The following is a 13,468-nucleotide window of genomic DNA, read 5'->3' as shown; positions in this document are numbered from 1 at the left end:
CAACAGAGAAAAATAGGGGGAATAAAGATGAACAGAGCCTCACAGACCTGTAGAACACTATGAAAAGTTCTAACACTGCTATTTCCAGACTCCCAAATGGAAAGAAGAGTTATATAAATATTTTTTCCCATCAGTGAGTATAATAATAAAGTTTTTCTTCTTTAGACTGTTAATATGATAGGTTATATGATTTTCATATAATGAACTGGCATTGCAATCTCAGAATAAGCCCCATCTGGTCATAGAATCTAATTCTGTTTATAATATCACTGAACCAATTCCTCAAAAACTGCAAACTCACTCAAATGAAATAAATAACCTTGATAGGACAATCAGAAATTCAACAAAATTCAACATGTATTCTAGAAATAGAAAGGAATCTCCTCAACATGATAAAGGACATCTAAAAAAAAAAATCCTACAGCTGACACAACCAACCCCCCCTTTTTTTAAAGCCAATACATCTTTAATGGTGAAACGCACAAGTGGATTGGAAAACTAAAACTGGAACAAGGGAGGCATGTCCTGTTGTCACCACTTCTAATTAACATTGTATTGGAAGCCATATTTAATGTAATTAGGCAAGAAAAAGAAATAAAAGGCATACAAATTAAAAAGGAAGAACTAAAACTTCCCCTATTCATAAACAATGACTGTCTACATAGGAAAGCCTAGGAAATCCATCAAAAAAACTCCTAGAACTAATAAATGCAAGGTTACAGAGTACAAGGTCGATATAAAAAAATCAACCATATTTCTAGCAATAAACAATTACAAACTGAAATTCTTTTTTTTTTTTTAGGACTTTATTTTGGGACTCCTGGGCAGCTCAGTTGGTTAAGTATCTGCTTTTGGTTTAGGTCATATTCCCAGGATCCTGGGATCAAGTCCCACATCAGGTTCCCTGGTCAGCAGGGAGCCTGCTTCTCCCTCTGCCTGCTGCTCCCCCTGCTTATACACTCTCTCTCTCTGACAAATAAGTAAAATCTTAAAAAAAAAAAAAAGATTGTATTTATTTATTCGACAGAGAAAGAGACAGTGAGAGCAGGAACACAAGCAGGAGTGGGAGAGGGAGAAGCAGACTTCCTGTCAAACAGGGAGCCCAGTGCAGGGCTCGATTCCAGGACACGGGGATCATAATCTGAGCCGAAGGCAGACGCTTAATGACTAACCCACCCAGGCGCCCCAGAAACTGAATTTCAAAAATCAATACCTTTAAAATACTCCAAAAAATATATATTGATACAAGTATAAAAATCTAAAAGGCTCTATATGCTGAAAATGAAAAAATGCAGATGAAAGAAATCAAGGCAGATCTAAATAAATGAAGAGACATAACATGTTCATGGATTAGAAGACTATAGATAGTAAAGATGTCAATTCTCATCGAATTACAAATTTAGTTCAATTCCAACCAAATTTTCAGCATGGATTCTTTTGCAGATAAATACAAACTGATTTTAAAATTTATTTGGAAAGGTAACAGCATTAGAATAGCCAAAACAACATTTGAAAAAGAAGGACAAGGGGCACCTGGGTGGCTCAGTCGTTAAGCATCTGCCCTCAGCTCAGGTCATGATCCCAGGGTCCTGGGTGTGAGAACCACGTCAGGCTCATTGTTCAGCAGGGAGCCTGCTTTTCCCTCTCCCTATCCCTCTGCCTGCCATTCCTCCTGCTTGTGATTATGCTCTCTAATAATAAATACAATCTTTTTACAAAAAATTAGAAAAAGAATAAAATTTGCAGAATCCCACTACTCAACTTTTAAGGTTTACTAAAAAGCTACACTAATCAAGACAATGCGTTGTTACAAAGGGATAGACACATCAATGAAAAAGAGTCCAGAAACAGATACACAAAACTCTGGCCAACTGATTTTTGGCAAAAGTGAAAAGACAATTCAGTGAAGGAAGAGCAGTCTTTTTAACAAATGGTATTAAAAGAAAAGGACATCGGGGCGCCTCGATGGCTCAGTCAGTTAAGCGTCTGCCTTCAGTTCACCTCATGATCCCAGAATCCCAGGATCAAGCCCACATCAGACTCCCCTCTTAGCAGAGAGTCTGCTTCCCCTCTGACCCTCCCCCATCGCGCACATGCGCACTCTGTCTCTCTAATAAATAAAATCTTTAAAAGTTTTTAGGGCACGTGGGTGGCTCAGTGGTTTAAAGCCTCTGAATTTGGCTCAGGCCATGATCTCAGAGTTCTGGGATCGAGCCCCAAATCGGGCTCTCAGCTCAGCAGGGAGCCTGCTTCCCCTCTCTCTCTGCCTGCCTCTCTGCCTACTTGTTATCTGTCATATAAATAAGTAAAAAAAAATCTTGAAAAAAAAAATTTTTGTAAACATTTTACTTACTTATTTGAGAGAGAATGAGTGAGAGAGAGCATGAGGAGAAGATCAGAGGGAGAAGCGGACCCCGCAAGGAGCTGGGAGCCCAATGCAGGACAAGATCCTGGAAGTCCGGGATCATGACCTGAGCCGAACCAACTGGGCCACGCAGGTGCTCCTTTAAAAAAAAATTTTTTTTTAAATAAAAAAAGGGACATGTATATGCAAAAAAAAAAAAAAAAAGATTCTTGACTTGAACCTCATCTTATACAAAAATTAATTCAAAAAGGATCATCGTAAAAAAGTAAAACTGTAAAAACTTTCAGGGGAAAAGAAACGAGAAAAAGTAGATTAGGCAAAGAGTTATTAGACATGACACCAAAAACACAATACATTAGGGAACCTGGGTGGCTCAGTCCTTAAGCATCTGCCTTCAGCTCAGGTCATGATCCAGTGTCCTGGGATTGAGCCCCACATCGGGCTCCCTGCTCAGAGGGAAGCCTGCTTCTCCCTCTCCCACTCCCTCTGCTTGTATTCCCTCTCTCGATGGCTCTCTGTCAAAGAAATAAAATCGTAAAAAACAACAAAAACACACAATACATTAAAGAAAAAAAAAACTAGGGGTGCCTAGCTGACTCAGTCAGCGGAGCAAGTAACTCTTGACCTTAGAGTCAAGAATTCAAGCCCGGCGCAGAGATACTTAATAGAAAAAATATAAAGAAATAACTCAAACTGGGACTTTATCAAAATTTAAAATTTTACTTTTCATCTCTTAACAGAATAAAAAGAGAAGCTAGACTGAAGAGAAGTTAGAAAACATTTACAATTATGTTTCAGAGAAGACTTGTATTCAGAACATACAAAGAACACACAAAATTCGACAGTCAGAAAACAATTCAATCCAAAAATGAGCAAAAGACTGTAACAGAAATTTCACTGAACAATATATAAAGATAACAAGTAAGTACATGAAAACACGTTCAACATAATCAGCCATCAGAGAACTACACACTAAAACCATCATTAGACGCCACTATACACACATTAGAATGTCTAAAACAGCAAACATGGGCAACCACCATACATTGTTTATGTATGTGAAATGTGAAAGCAAAATGGTACAACCACACAGAAAAGTGGCTTGGCAGTTTCTAATAAAGGTAAACACATATTTACATTAGCGAAATTAAACACGTTCATACCAAAATGTTTACACAAATGTTCACAGCAGCTTATTCATAATTGCCAAAAACTACCAACAATTCACATGTCCTTCAGCAAGTACATGGATAAACAAACTGCGATATATCCATACATTGGCCACATTTCAGCAATAAAATGAATACTGCTACGTACAAAAACGTGGATGAATCTCCAAAGTACTATGTTGAGCAAAAGAAGGGGAAAACTCAAAAGATGATAATACTGCATGATTCCATTTTATAGGACATTCTCAAAAGCACAAACTAGTGATGGAGAACAGACTGGCGGCTAGCAGGGGGAAAAGATGGGGTTACATAGGATGCACCTATTCTGTATCCTGACTGTAAAGGTGATTATATCAACCTGTACATGTGCTAAAATCCACAGAACTCTATGCAAAAAAGTCAATGTTATAGTATGTACATTTTTTAAATTTAACAGTAAATTATGAACTTGACACTAATAAAATGTTAACATCTAGATAAACAGATAAATTTGAAAAACACAATAAAAAAACCCTCCATATTCCAGAGGATGTCACCAAGAATTCTTCTGAACGTTTAAGGAAGAAACAAAGCCAATTACAAGTTTTCCTAAAGAATAAAAGGAGAGGGGCGCCTGGGTGGCTCAGTGGGTTAAGCCGCTGCCTTCGGCTCAGGTCATGATCTCAGGGTCCTGGGATCGAGTCCCGCATCGGGCTCTCTGCTCGGCGGGGAGCCTGCTTCCCTCCCTCTCTCTCTCTGCCTGCCTCTCCATCTACTTGTGATTTCTCTCTGTCAAATTAAAAAAAAAAAAAAAAAAAAAAAAAAATCTTAAAAAAAAAAAAAAAAAAAAGAATAAAAGGAGAGAGATTTCCCATCTTGTTCAGAGGCCAGCATAACCTTGATATAAAAACCTTACATGAAAATTTCTTGTGAAGAATATTTCTTACTAATCTCTCTCATGAAACTATACAAAGGGTAAGCAAAATAAATACTACCAAATGAAATCCAATAATCTATGAAAGGGATGATACACAGCAATTAAACTTGGTTTATTTCAAGAATGGAAGTTTGTTGTAAGAGTGACCAATTAAGGGCAAGTGGCTGGCTCAGTTGGTAGAGCATGCCAAAAACTACCACTCACTCCAGGTCATGAGTTCAAGCCCCACACTGGGTGCAGGACTTACTTAGAAAATATTTAAAAAAAAAAAAAAAATCCGTAAAATTTTTTTAATAAAAATGTCAATTAAGGGCACCTGGGTGGCTCAGTGGGTTGAGCCGCTGCCTTTGGCTCGGGTCATGATCTCAGGATCCTGGGATTGAGTCCCATATCGGGCTCTCTGCTCAGCACGGAGCCCGCTTCCTCCTCTCTCTCTGCCTGCCTCTCTGCCTACTTGTGATCTCTCTGTCAAATAAATAAAAATAAAATCTTAAAAAAAAAAAAGTCAATTAAAAAAAAAATAAAGACACCCTGTCCCCAAAACGAATCAATTCAACATTAATAAAGAAAAATCATCTAATCATCTCAATATCAAAAAAAGCAGCTGATCAAATTCACCACCCATTCATGATTAAAAACTTAAAGGGGAATATAAAGGAACACCCTCAATCTGATAAACTATCTAAAAAACCTATAACTAACACCATATGTAACAGTGAAATACTAGAAACCTTCCTCTTCTACTAGGCTATCTGCCTTCATATTTTTATTCAACACTGTATTCAAGAGTACAGAGCATTTCAATAAACAAGGTATCAAAGTTGAAATTGAAGAACTAAAACTACATGACATTACTGTACATAAGAAAATCTAAAAGAATCTATAAATAAACTATTAGAATTAATGTCTGAATTACCAGATATAAAATTAATAGAGAAATCATTTGTGCTTTTATTAGCAATGAACTACTAGAAATTAATTTTTTTTTAGATTTTTATTTATTCAGGAGCGCCTGGATGGCTCAGTTGGTTAAGCCTCTGCTTTGGCTCGGGTTATAACCCCAGGATCCTGGGATGGAGTCCCATAACGGCTCCTTGCTCAGCGGGGAGTCTGCTCCACCTCACCCTCTACCCCTCCACTTGTTCGTGCTCACGCACGCACTCTCTCTCTCTCTAGCACACACGCTCTCTCAAACAAATAAATAAATATCTTAAAACAAATAAATAATATATCTTTAAAAAAAAAATCACAGATCTAAATGTAAAAGGTAGGGGCACCTGCCTGGCTCAGTCAGTGGAGCGTGCTATTCTTAATCTCAGGGTTGTGAGTTTAAGCCCCACATCGGATGTGGAGTCTACTTAAAATTTAAAAAAAGAAAGAAAGAAAATAAATGTAAACTTAAACATTTGGAAGACAAAATAGGAAAAAACCTGTGTGACCTTGGGTTAGGCAAAGAGTTATTGTGTTCACAAAAGCACAATCCATATGAGAAAAAAGTCAATAAACTGGACTTCATCAAAATCAAGAACTTCTGCCCTTCAAAAGATGCTATTAAGAGAATAAAAAAAGAAGCCAAAGACCAGGAGAACATATTTGGAAACCACATACCTGGTAAAGAACTTATATCCAGAATACATAAAGAATCCTCAACTCTTACCAATAAGCAAACAAACAACCCAGTCTAAAAATGGCCAAAAGATCTGAACCCCCATCACCAAACAAGATATACAAATGGCAAATAAGTACATGAAAAGGTGGTCAACATCATTAATTATTAGGGAGATGTTAATTAAAACCACAGTGAGGGGCTGCCTGGGTGGCTCAGCTGGTTAAGCGTCTGCCTTCGGCTCAGGTCATCTGGGTACCTGGGATTGCACTGGAGTCAGCTCAGCAAAGAGTGCTTCTCTCTCTCTCTCTCTCTCTCTCTCCCTCTGCCCCAGCCCATCACCCCACCTTGCTCATGCTTGGCCGTGCATGCGCTCTCTCTCTCTCAAATAAATAAAATCCTAAAAAAATAAATAGGGATGCCTGGGTAGCTCAGTCAGTTACCCCATCAGCCTCCCTGCTCAGCAGGAGCTGCTTCTCCCCCTGCCGCCACTCCCCCCGCTAGCACGGCATTCTCTCTCTCTCTCTCTCTCTCTCTCTCTGACTGACAAACAGATAAATAAAATCACAATGAGAAACAAGTACAGCTAACACCAAAAACAGCCTAACATGATGATAGACATCAGAATAGTGAAAGCTTTAGGAAGGAATGGGAGTGAGGGAGTGCACAAAGGGGCTTCTTCTATGACACTAACAATGTTTAAGTTCTTGATCAGTCTGGTGAGTTACACAAAGGTGTTCATTTTGTAAATGCTATATACTTAATGACCATTTTTCCATACGTACATCACACTACATTTAGTAAGTACACATTAAAAAAGAAAGTAACTTCCCTTAAGACTCCACCTGTAGGTGGCTTCACCAGTGAATTCTAGCAAACATTTAAGGAAGAAACACTAATCATTAATAAACTCTTTCAAAAAAATACATTCTCATTTAATGATGTCAGCATAACCTGTTACTAAAACTTGACAAGAACACTACAAAAAATTTAAATTACTGAGACAATCTTTCTCATGGGCAGAGTTGCAAAACCCTAAACAAAATATTAACAAAGTGAATCCAATGATATATGTAAGTTGGAATCATTCCAGAAATGTAATTGACATTTAAAAATGATGAATGTAATTCATCAACACAAACAGGCTAAAGAAGAAAATTCATATGATTATCTCAACAACAGGAAAAACATTTGATAAATAACAATATTTATAAGAAACACACACACTCACTCTCTTTCAGCAAAGGAGGAATAGAAAGAAACTTCTTTAGTCTGATACCAAGTGATCTACAAAACAAATTTACAAGCTAACATCATACCTAACAGTGAAACTTTCAAAGTAATCTCTGGAAAGGGGAAAAACGACAAGGATGTCTTCTGTTACCACTTCTTTTCAACATTCTACTAGAAGTCCGAGACCGTGTAATAAGAGAAAAGTTATAAAGGATTGGAAAGGAAGAAAGAAAATGACCATTATTCAAAGTCTGCATAATTACACAGTTAACTATTGAACAACACAGAGGTTAAGAGTGCTGACACTCCATGTAGTCAAAAATTTGCATTTAACATTTGATTCCCACAAAACTTTACTAATCATCTATGGGTATTTAAGGGCTGGGTTAAGACTGGGATTTAAAGGTTGGGGCTTGGTTTTAGTCAGTTTTTTTAAAGCGAGAGTGAGCCGGAGGAAAGGGCAGAGAGTAAAAGAGAATCCTAAGCAGACACCACACTCAGTACAGAGCACGACACCATGCTCAGTCTCACAACCCTGAAATCATGAGCTAAGCCAAAAATCAAGAGTTACACGCCTAGCGGAGTGACCCACCAGGCACCCCATACCCTATTGCTGAGTGGAAACCTTACTGATAAAATAACAATCGATCAACATGTACTTTGTATGCCATGTGTATCATATACTGTATTCTTACAATAAAGTTAGAGAAAGGAAAAGATTAAGAAAATCACAAGAAAAATACATTTTAGGACTATACATACATTTATTGAAAAAAATTCCACAAATAAGTGGGCCTGCATAGTTCAAACCGCTGTTGTTCAAGAGTCAACTGTATATGTAAAAATATGAAAGAATCTACTTTCTCAAAGTCTCAAGTCTCAAAGTCTCAAAGGATAAATCATTAGCTTCTACAAATAAACTACTAAAATCCAAAAGAATCTGCAGGTAAACAAGAGAATAAAGCTGAGTGTAAATAAATCTTATACAGCAATGAAAATGAATGTGTTACTACTACACACAACAACTTGAGTGACTCTCACAGAAAGTGGAGAACACACTGGAAAGCGAACTGGAGTCCTCCACGTATACATTCAAAAACAGGCAAATTAATCTCCAATGTTAAAACTCCTTGCCATTAGTGGCTTCCTTTAGAGAGGAAGGAGAAAGTAATTTAGAAAGGACTGGTAGGGAGTTCAGGGGAGTTTCTAGAGTCTGTAATATTTTTTACTTCTTGACCAGGGCAATAGTTGATAGGTGACTACAGTTGTGTTCACTTTGCAGAAATTCACTGAGCCACATGCTTTTGATTTATGCACTTGGACATACATACATTATACCTTAAGCTTCAAAAACATTTACCGAAGTTTTTTCTAATCATACTCCACTGCTTAAAACATTTTAATGGCTTCCCCTAACCTAAAAGTAAAATCTAACCTGTTAGACGTGGTATATGATATGGCTCCTACCTTTAAGTTAATCCTCGCCTCCGTCCATCCCATCAATACACTTTATATTCTAACTTCCCAAATTATTTACATCCCCAGTACATGCTGCTGCTTCAAACCTTCACGTCTTTATTTATTTATTTATTTGTTTGTTTGTTTTTAGCAATCTCCACACTCAACATGGATGGGGCTTAAACTCACAACTCCAAGATCAAGAGCTGCACACTCCACAAACTAAGCCAGCCAGGCACCCCCGACCCAAATCTTTAAATATTATTTCCACTGTTTGAAAGTCTCTCCCTCTCCCACACTCACCACATCCTGCCCCTGCAATTTCCACCCAACGTGGATATTAGCTCCTCCAAGACCCTTCCTATCTCTGCTCCCCCAAATTAACCGCCTTCTTTTCTATATTCAGTCATCTATTATCACACATATCAACTTACAGCATTAATTGTTTATATGTCTGTCTATCCTCTATTGTATTCAAGTACAAGGTCTATATTTTCAGGTTGCCAATGCCTAGCACAAGGCCTGGCATGTGGAAGCCATTCAATAAATGTCACCATTATGTATATATCCGTTTACATTAAGACAGTAAAGCCATCTAGGAGGAAGCCTAAGTTTTATAATTTTCTCCATAGTACAAGCCACAGCCATGAGCACACAACAGGTACACAACAGTGATGGTTTCGTGCCAAAATTCAGTTCCATAGAAAAAATACGCTCTTCGAACCATATGCACATAAGGTATTTATGTCCTACAAGAAGCGTAAAAAAGTCACCTTTCTTTTATACACACAGATTTCCAGAGTTCTGAGCTAAAGAAACCAATTAAGATCACCTTGTCAAAAGCTTTAGGAAAAAAACTACAATACACTACACCCAGAGAAATTAAGTGGCTTGCTCAAGGTCAACACTAAGGCCAGAAGGGCCAAAACTGGACTCAGATCCCCTGGCTTCTCATTTAATGCTTTCTCACAATCCATGCAGCCTCCCTTTTCTACTGTGTACTTCTCAAAGTAAGTGGTACAACTCCTCTACTACTTTGTTTATTTATTAGTTGTTTGGTTTTTGGTTTTTGTTTTTTTTTTTTTTTGCTCTTCTACTTTAGATTAACATAATTAGTATCCTCACTTCCAAGATTTCTTTTTTAATTTCACTTCAAAATTTGGCTTTAACACATGAATACTAAAAGTACCAACAAGTTCAACCAAGAAAACACCATTTCCAGTTCCAATATCAAGCACTGAAGCATCCAATGGAATCTTGCGGTTTTGCATCCACCTTATTAGCCGATCCATACTCTCTTCTCCAAACCTATTAGAAACAGAGAATCCGTTATTCAAAGACCAGAGGAATATAGAGCAAAGATTATAACTATATTCCATTTAAGCAGCTTATACAATATGCTCAATTAAGCCTTTTTTTGAAAGAAGACGTAGCATCTGTGGCTGCTTAAGCTTCACCTGTGCTATTACTGAAGAGAGTATGCTCCCAAGAATAGGACACAACAGATAAGGTCAATATGTTACTTATTAATGTTTCACTACATCAGCATCAGCACTTGTATATGCTGATGGCTCAAAATGTTACTGCTCATTGAACAAGGATGATCACAGGATGATAGCAACTTCCTAACACAGGTTTCCCCCACTAATGGCAAGTAGAGCACTGCTATGAAATCTTTCCTAAGGCAAAATGGCACAAAGCAAAGAAACAATGACCAGTAATTTATGTGGTAGAATTTTTCAGCATTCCCAGACTCCAAAAATAACCTGTCTTAGGCCTGATACCACAAGACACGTCTTGCTAACACAGGCACAAAATAAATCAAGATAAAGCACAAACGCTCACAGACACTGTTCAAAGCTATGGTGGCCTTGCGCTGGGATGCTGAGTGTAGTTCCTGGGGAGGGAAGCTTGGCAGCACCACTCTTGCTGCTGGGATATGCACTGCCTCCCTAAATGGCTCACTGAAAAACAAACGGTGAACGCTATTTTTGCTTTTCACCTTTCTTAGTACAAGAGAAAATCTTCATATTTCTTTCAGTTAACAAAAACAGGTACTAATATAAGTCTTTCATAAAAGCTGAGAGACATAATGTGAATTTTCAAAAAGCAGAGGATACCAATATTCTCATCAAATTTAAGTCTGGACCATTAAAAGAGAGAGAAGAGCGAGATTCTTTAAATCTACCTGCTAAAGCCAGAATCAGTCCAAGATTCCCAGAACTTTCAGGCTGTCTTTATTTTCTTTGGGGGTAAGCACTTTAAAGACGTACACACACACACTCTTCTGAATCATAATTCCGCTATTTTTTCTAACTCACCAGATTTCTCCTGTATCTCCATATTCTTGAAAAGTTTGCAGCTCTCTCTCATAGACAGCATCCCAACTATATAAATAATCAAATGCAAAGCAAGATTCTTGAATCAAACTGAATTACAATGTAAACGTTTCTAATACATTGTAGGTATTTATGACAGAAGTTTCAGACATTATCAGTGTTTTCAGTAAGTGCACTAGATCACGCTCTTTACATCCTTGTTAAAAGAATGAAAGACACAGACAAGCAGATAAGTTTACACATGTAAAGCTCTAAGTACAATACCTGACACATAAAAATGCTATATATTTTAGCTTAATAAAAAAAAAAAAAAAAAAAACCCACACACCCACAAATAAGTATGTGTCCACGGATCCCTAAGTCCCAAACACGAGCCCAAAACTTCACTGCACAGGCACAGTGTCATCATAGCACATTTCAGTCTAAAACGTGCGGACACAAAGATTTCCTACCAATACAGTGGTTCCTCACAAGGGAACTCAGCAAACACAAGCTCTGCCTAAAGATTAAGCTGCACGTTTAACATTTACTCCTTGGAAGTCTAGTTCCCTCTCCCCAACATTTGCCTTCGCTTCCCACGTCCCCTCTCCAGAATCGCTGCTCCCTCTCGGTCCTCCAACTCACCTTCCATCCGTACCTTTCCCCTGGCATTCGCTCACCCATCTATTAATTCGCCCATAAATATCGCACATCGATTTAAGGTCAGATCACTTTCTCCTCGCTCCCTCCTCGGGTCATCCTCCCGGCTCCCACATCCCTACCCCATCCCCTACCCAGCAGCCCTACGTCCCGGCCCCTCGCGCTTTTCCCAAGCCCGCCCCTCCGGGTCCAGACCCCCCAACAAGGCCTCCCCCAAGAGCTTCGGAGGCCATTCCGCACCTCACGTGCCCTTTACACGCCGGCTCCTTGGAGCGCCTCTTAACCACCCCCAGGGTTGCCCCTCGGGATTCCAGCCCACCAGCCCCCTCTGAGCTTCCTCGCGCGACTCCCCGCCGCCCCCCCAGGTCCTCCCCATCTTCCGGGGCCCTCTTCCCCCTCCCCGTCCCCTCCCCGGGGCCCAAGCCGGGCGGAGCTGCTCAGGCTCCCTGCCCAATGCCACACTCACTGCTCTCGGGTCCCCAGCGCCGACGGGGCGAAGCCATCCTCCCCGGGACTGCCACTCCGGGACGGCTCCGCGGCCCCAGCACCGCCGCCGCCGCCGCCCGTGCCCGAGTTCATCCCGCTCCGCGCCCCGGAGGGCCGTTGGGGCCGCCATAGAGACGAGGCACAGGCAGAGCGGACTCGTCGGTGGGCGCCTCTAGGCGGCAGGAGGCCGCCCTCTCTACTACTCCTGGCCTCGGCTTCCTCAGCTCGTCTTTGGTCCCGAGGGGAGGTTCGCAAACCCAGGCGTGGTCGCCGGGGTCTCGCCTGCCTCTCTGGCCGCTGCCGCCAGCGTCAGAGGCACCCGGTTGCTGGGGTGCCCGCCTAAGCGCCGCTGCATGGGAGGACTGCTGTTTGTAAGGGACTGAGAGGAAGAAGCAGGTCCAAATGGAGTCAGGTTTGCTAAACCTGAGACTTAATATCCAACGTTAACTGCCGATTTGAGCCTCTTCCAGGAATGGAATTTTAAACCAATCAGTATGGAATTCTCTGGTGGGCATTAGTGCAGTAATCTGCCTGAGAAGATTCCCTTAAGGGAGAGTGACATTGTCCGAACCAATCCATTCTTTTTCTTCTTATTATTTTATTCAAGTATAGTTGACAACTTTACGTTAGTTTGGGATGTTGAAATAATCCATTCGTAATGTACTAGCCAACGCACCCCCTGCTTTTTTTTTTTTTTAATTTTATTTATTTATTTGACAGAGACACAACTAAAGAGGGGACAGAAGGAGGGGAAGTGGGAGAGGGAGAAGCAGGCTTCCCACGGAGCAGGGAGCCAATGTGGGGCTGGATCCCAGGACTCTGGAATCATGACCTGAGCCTAAGGCAGATGCTTTAGGAACGAGCCACCCAGGTGCCCCAACCCTCCCCACCCCCACCACCCCCAACCCGATATCTGATGCCTATAAAAACCTTCCATTTTGCACAACTCCTCAGAGCTCCCTTCTACTTCATAGACTGGGTATCGTCTGCTTCATGATTCACTGAATAAGATCTATTAGATATTTAAGGTTACTCAGCTGCCTGGTGGCTCAGTCTGTTAATCCACTACTGACTCTTGACTTCTGCTAAGGTCATGATCTCAGGGTCAGGTGATGGAGCTAGGTGTTAGGGTCCGTGCTCAACTCAGAGCTGGCTTGAGATTCTCTCTCGCCTTCTCTCTTTCTCTGCCTCCCCCACTTGCACATGCATTCTCTCGTGCTCTCTCAATAAAGAAACAAACAAGATATTTAAAAAAAA

General features: G+C 40.3%; 1 protein-coding gene across 4 annotated transcripts in view; it reads right to left on the bottom strand.

Annotated features, from left to right (window-relative positions):
* Positions 1 to 12,361, bottom strand: part of EEF1AKMT2 (EEF1A lysine methyltransferase 2) — a 70,713-nt gene extending 58,352 nt beyond the window's left edge. For 2 of the 4 annotated variants that reach the window (XR_009353223.1, XM_059172901.1), the window contains exons 1-3: positions 12,192 to 12,360; positions 11,069 to 11,134; positions 9,941 to 10,055 (exon numbers count right to left, since the gene is read on the bottom strand). Coding sequence is in view for 3 of the 4 variants with exons in the window: in XM_059172901.1 (XP_059028884.1) it covers positions 9,941 to 10,055; positions 11,069 to 11,134; positions 12,192 to 12,304 (294 nt within the window). In the remaining variant the exon portion in view is untranslated. Of the gene's footprint in view, positions 1 to 9,936; positions 10,056 to 11,068; positions 11,135 to 12,191 lie in introns of all 4 variants that reach the window. The other 2 variants (XM_059172902.1, XM_059172903.1) reach the window with 2 other exon arrangements.
* Between the last annotated feature and the right edge of the window lie 1,107 nt (positions 12,362 to 13,468).

This window comes from Mustela lutreola, chromosome 4, assembly GCF_030435805.1.
Source record: "Mustela lutreola isolate mMusLut2 chromosome 4, mMusLut2.pri, whole genome shotgun sequence".
In the NCBI taxonomy this organism is placed as follows: Eukaryota; Metazoa; Chordata; class Mammalia; order Carnivora; family Mustelidae; genus Mustela; species Mustela lutreola.
The sequence above is the reverse complement of the archived record's forward strand: the minus strand, read 5'-3'. Positions and strand labels throughout refer to the sequence as shown.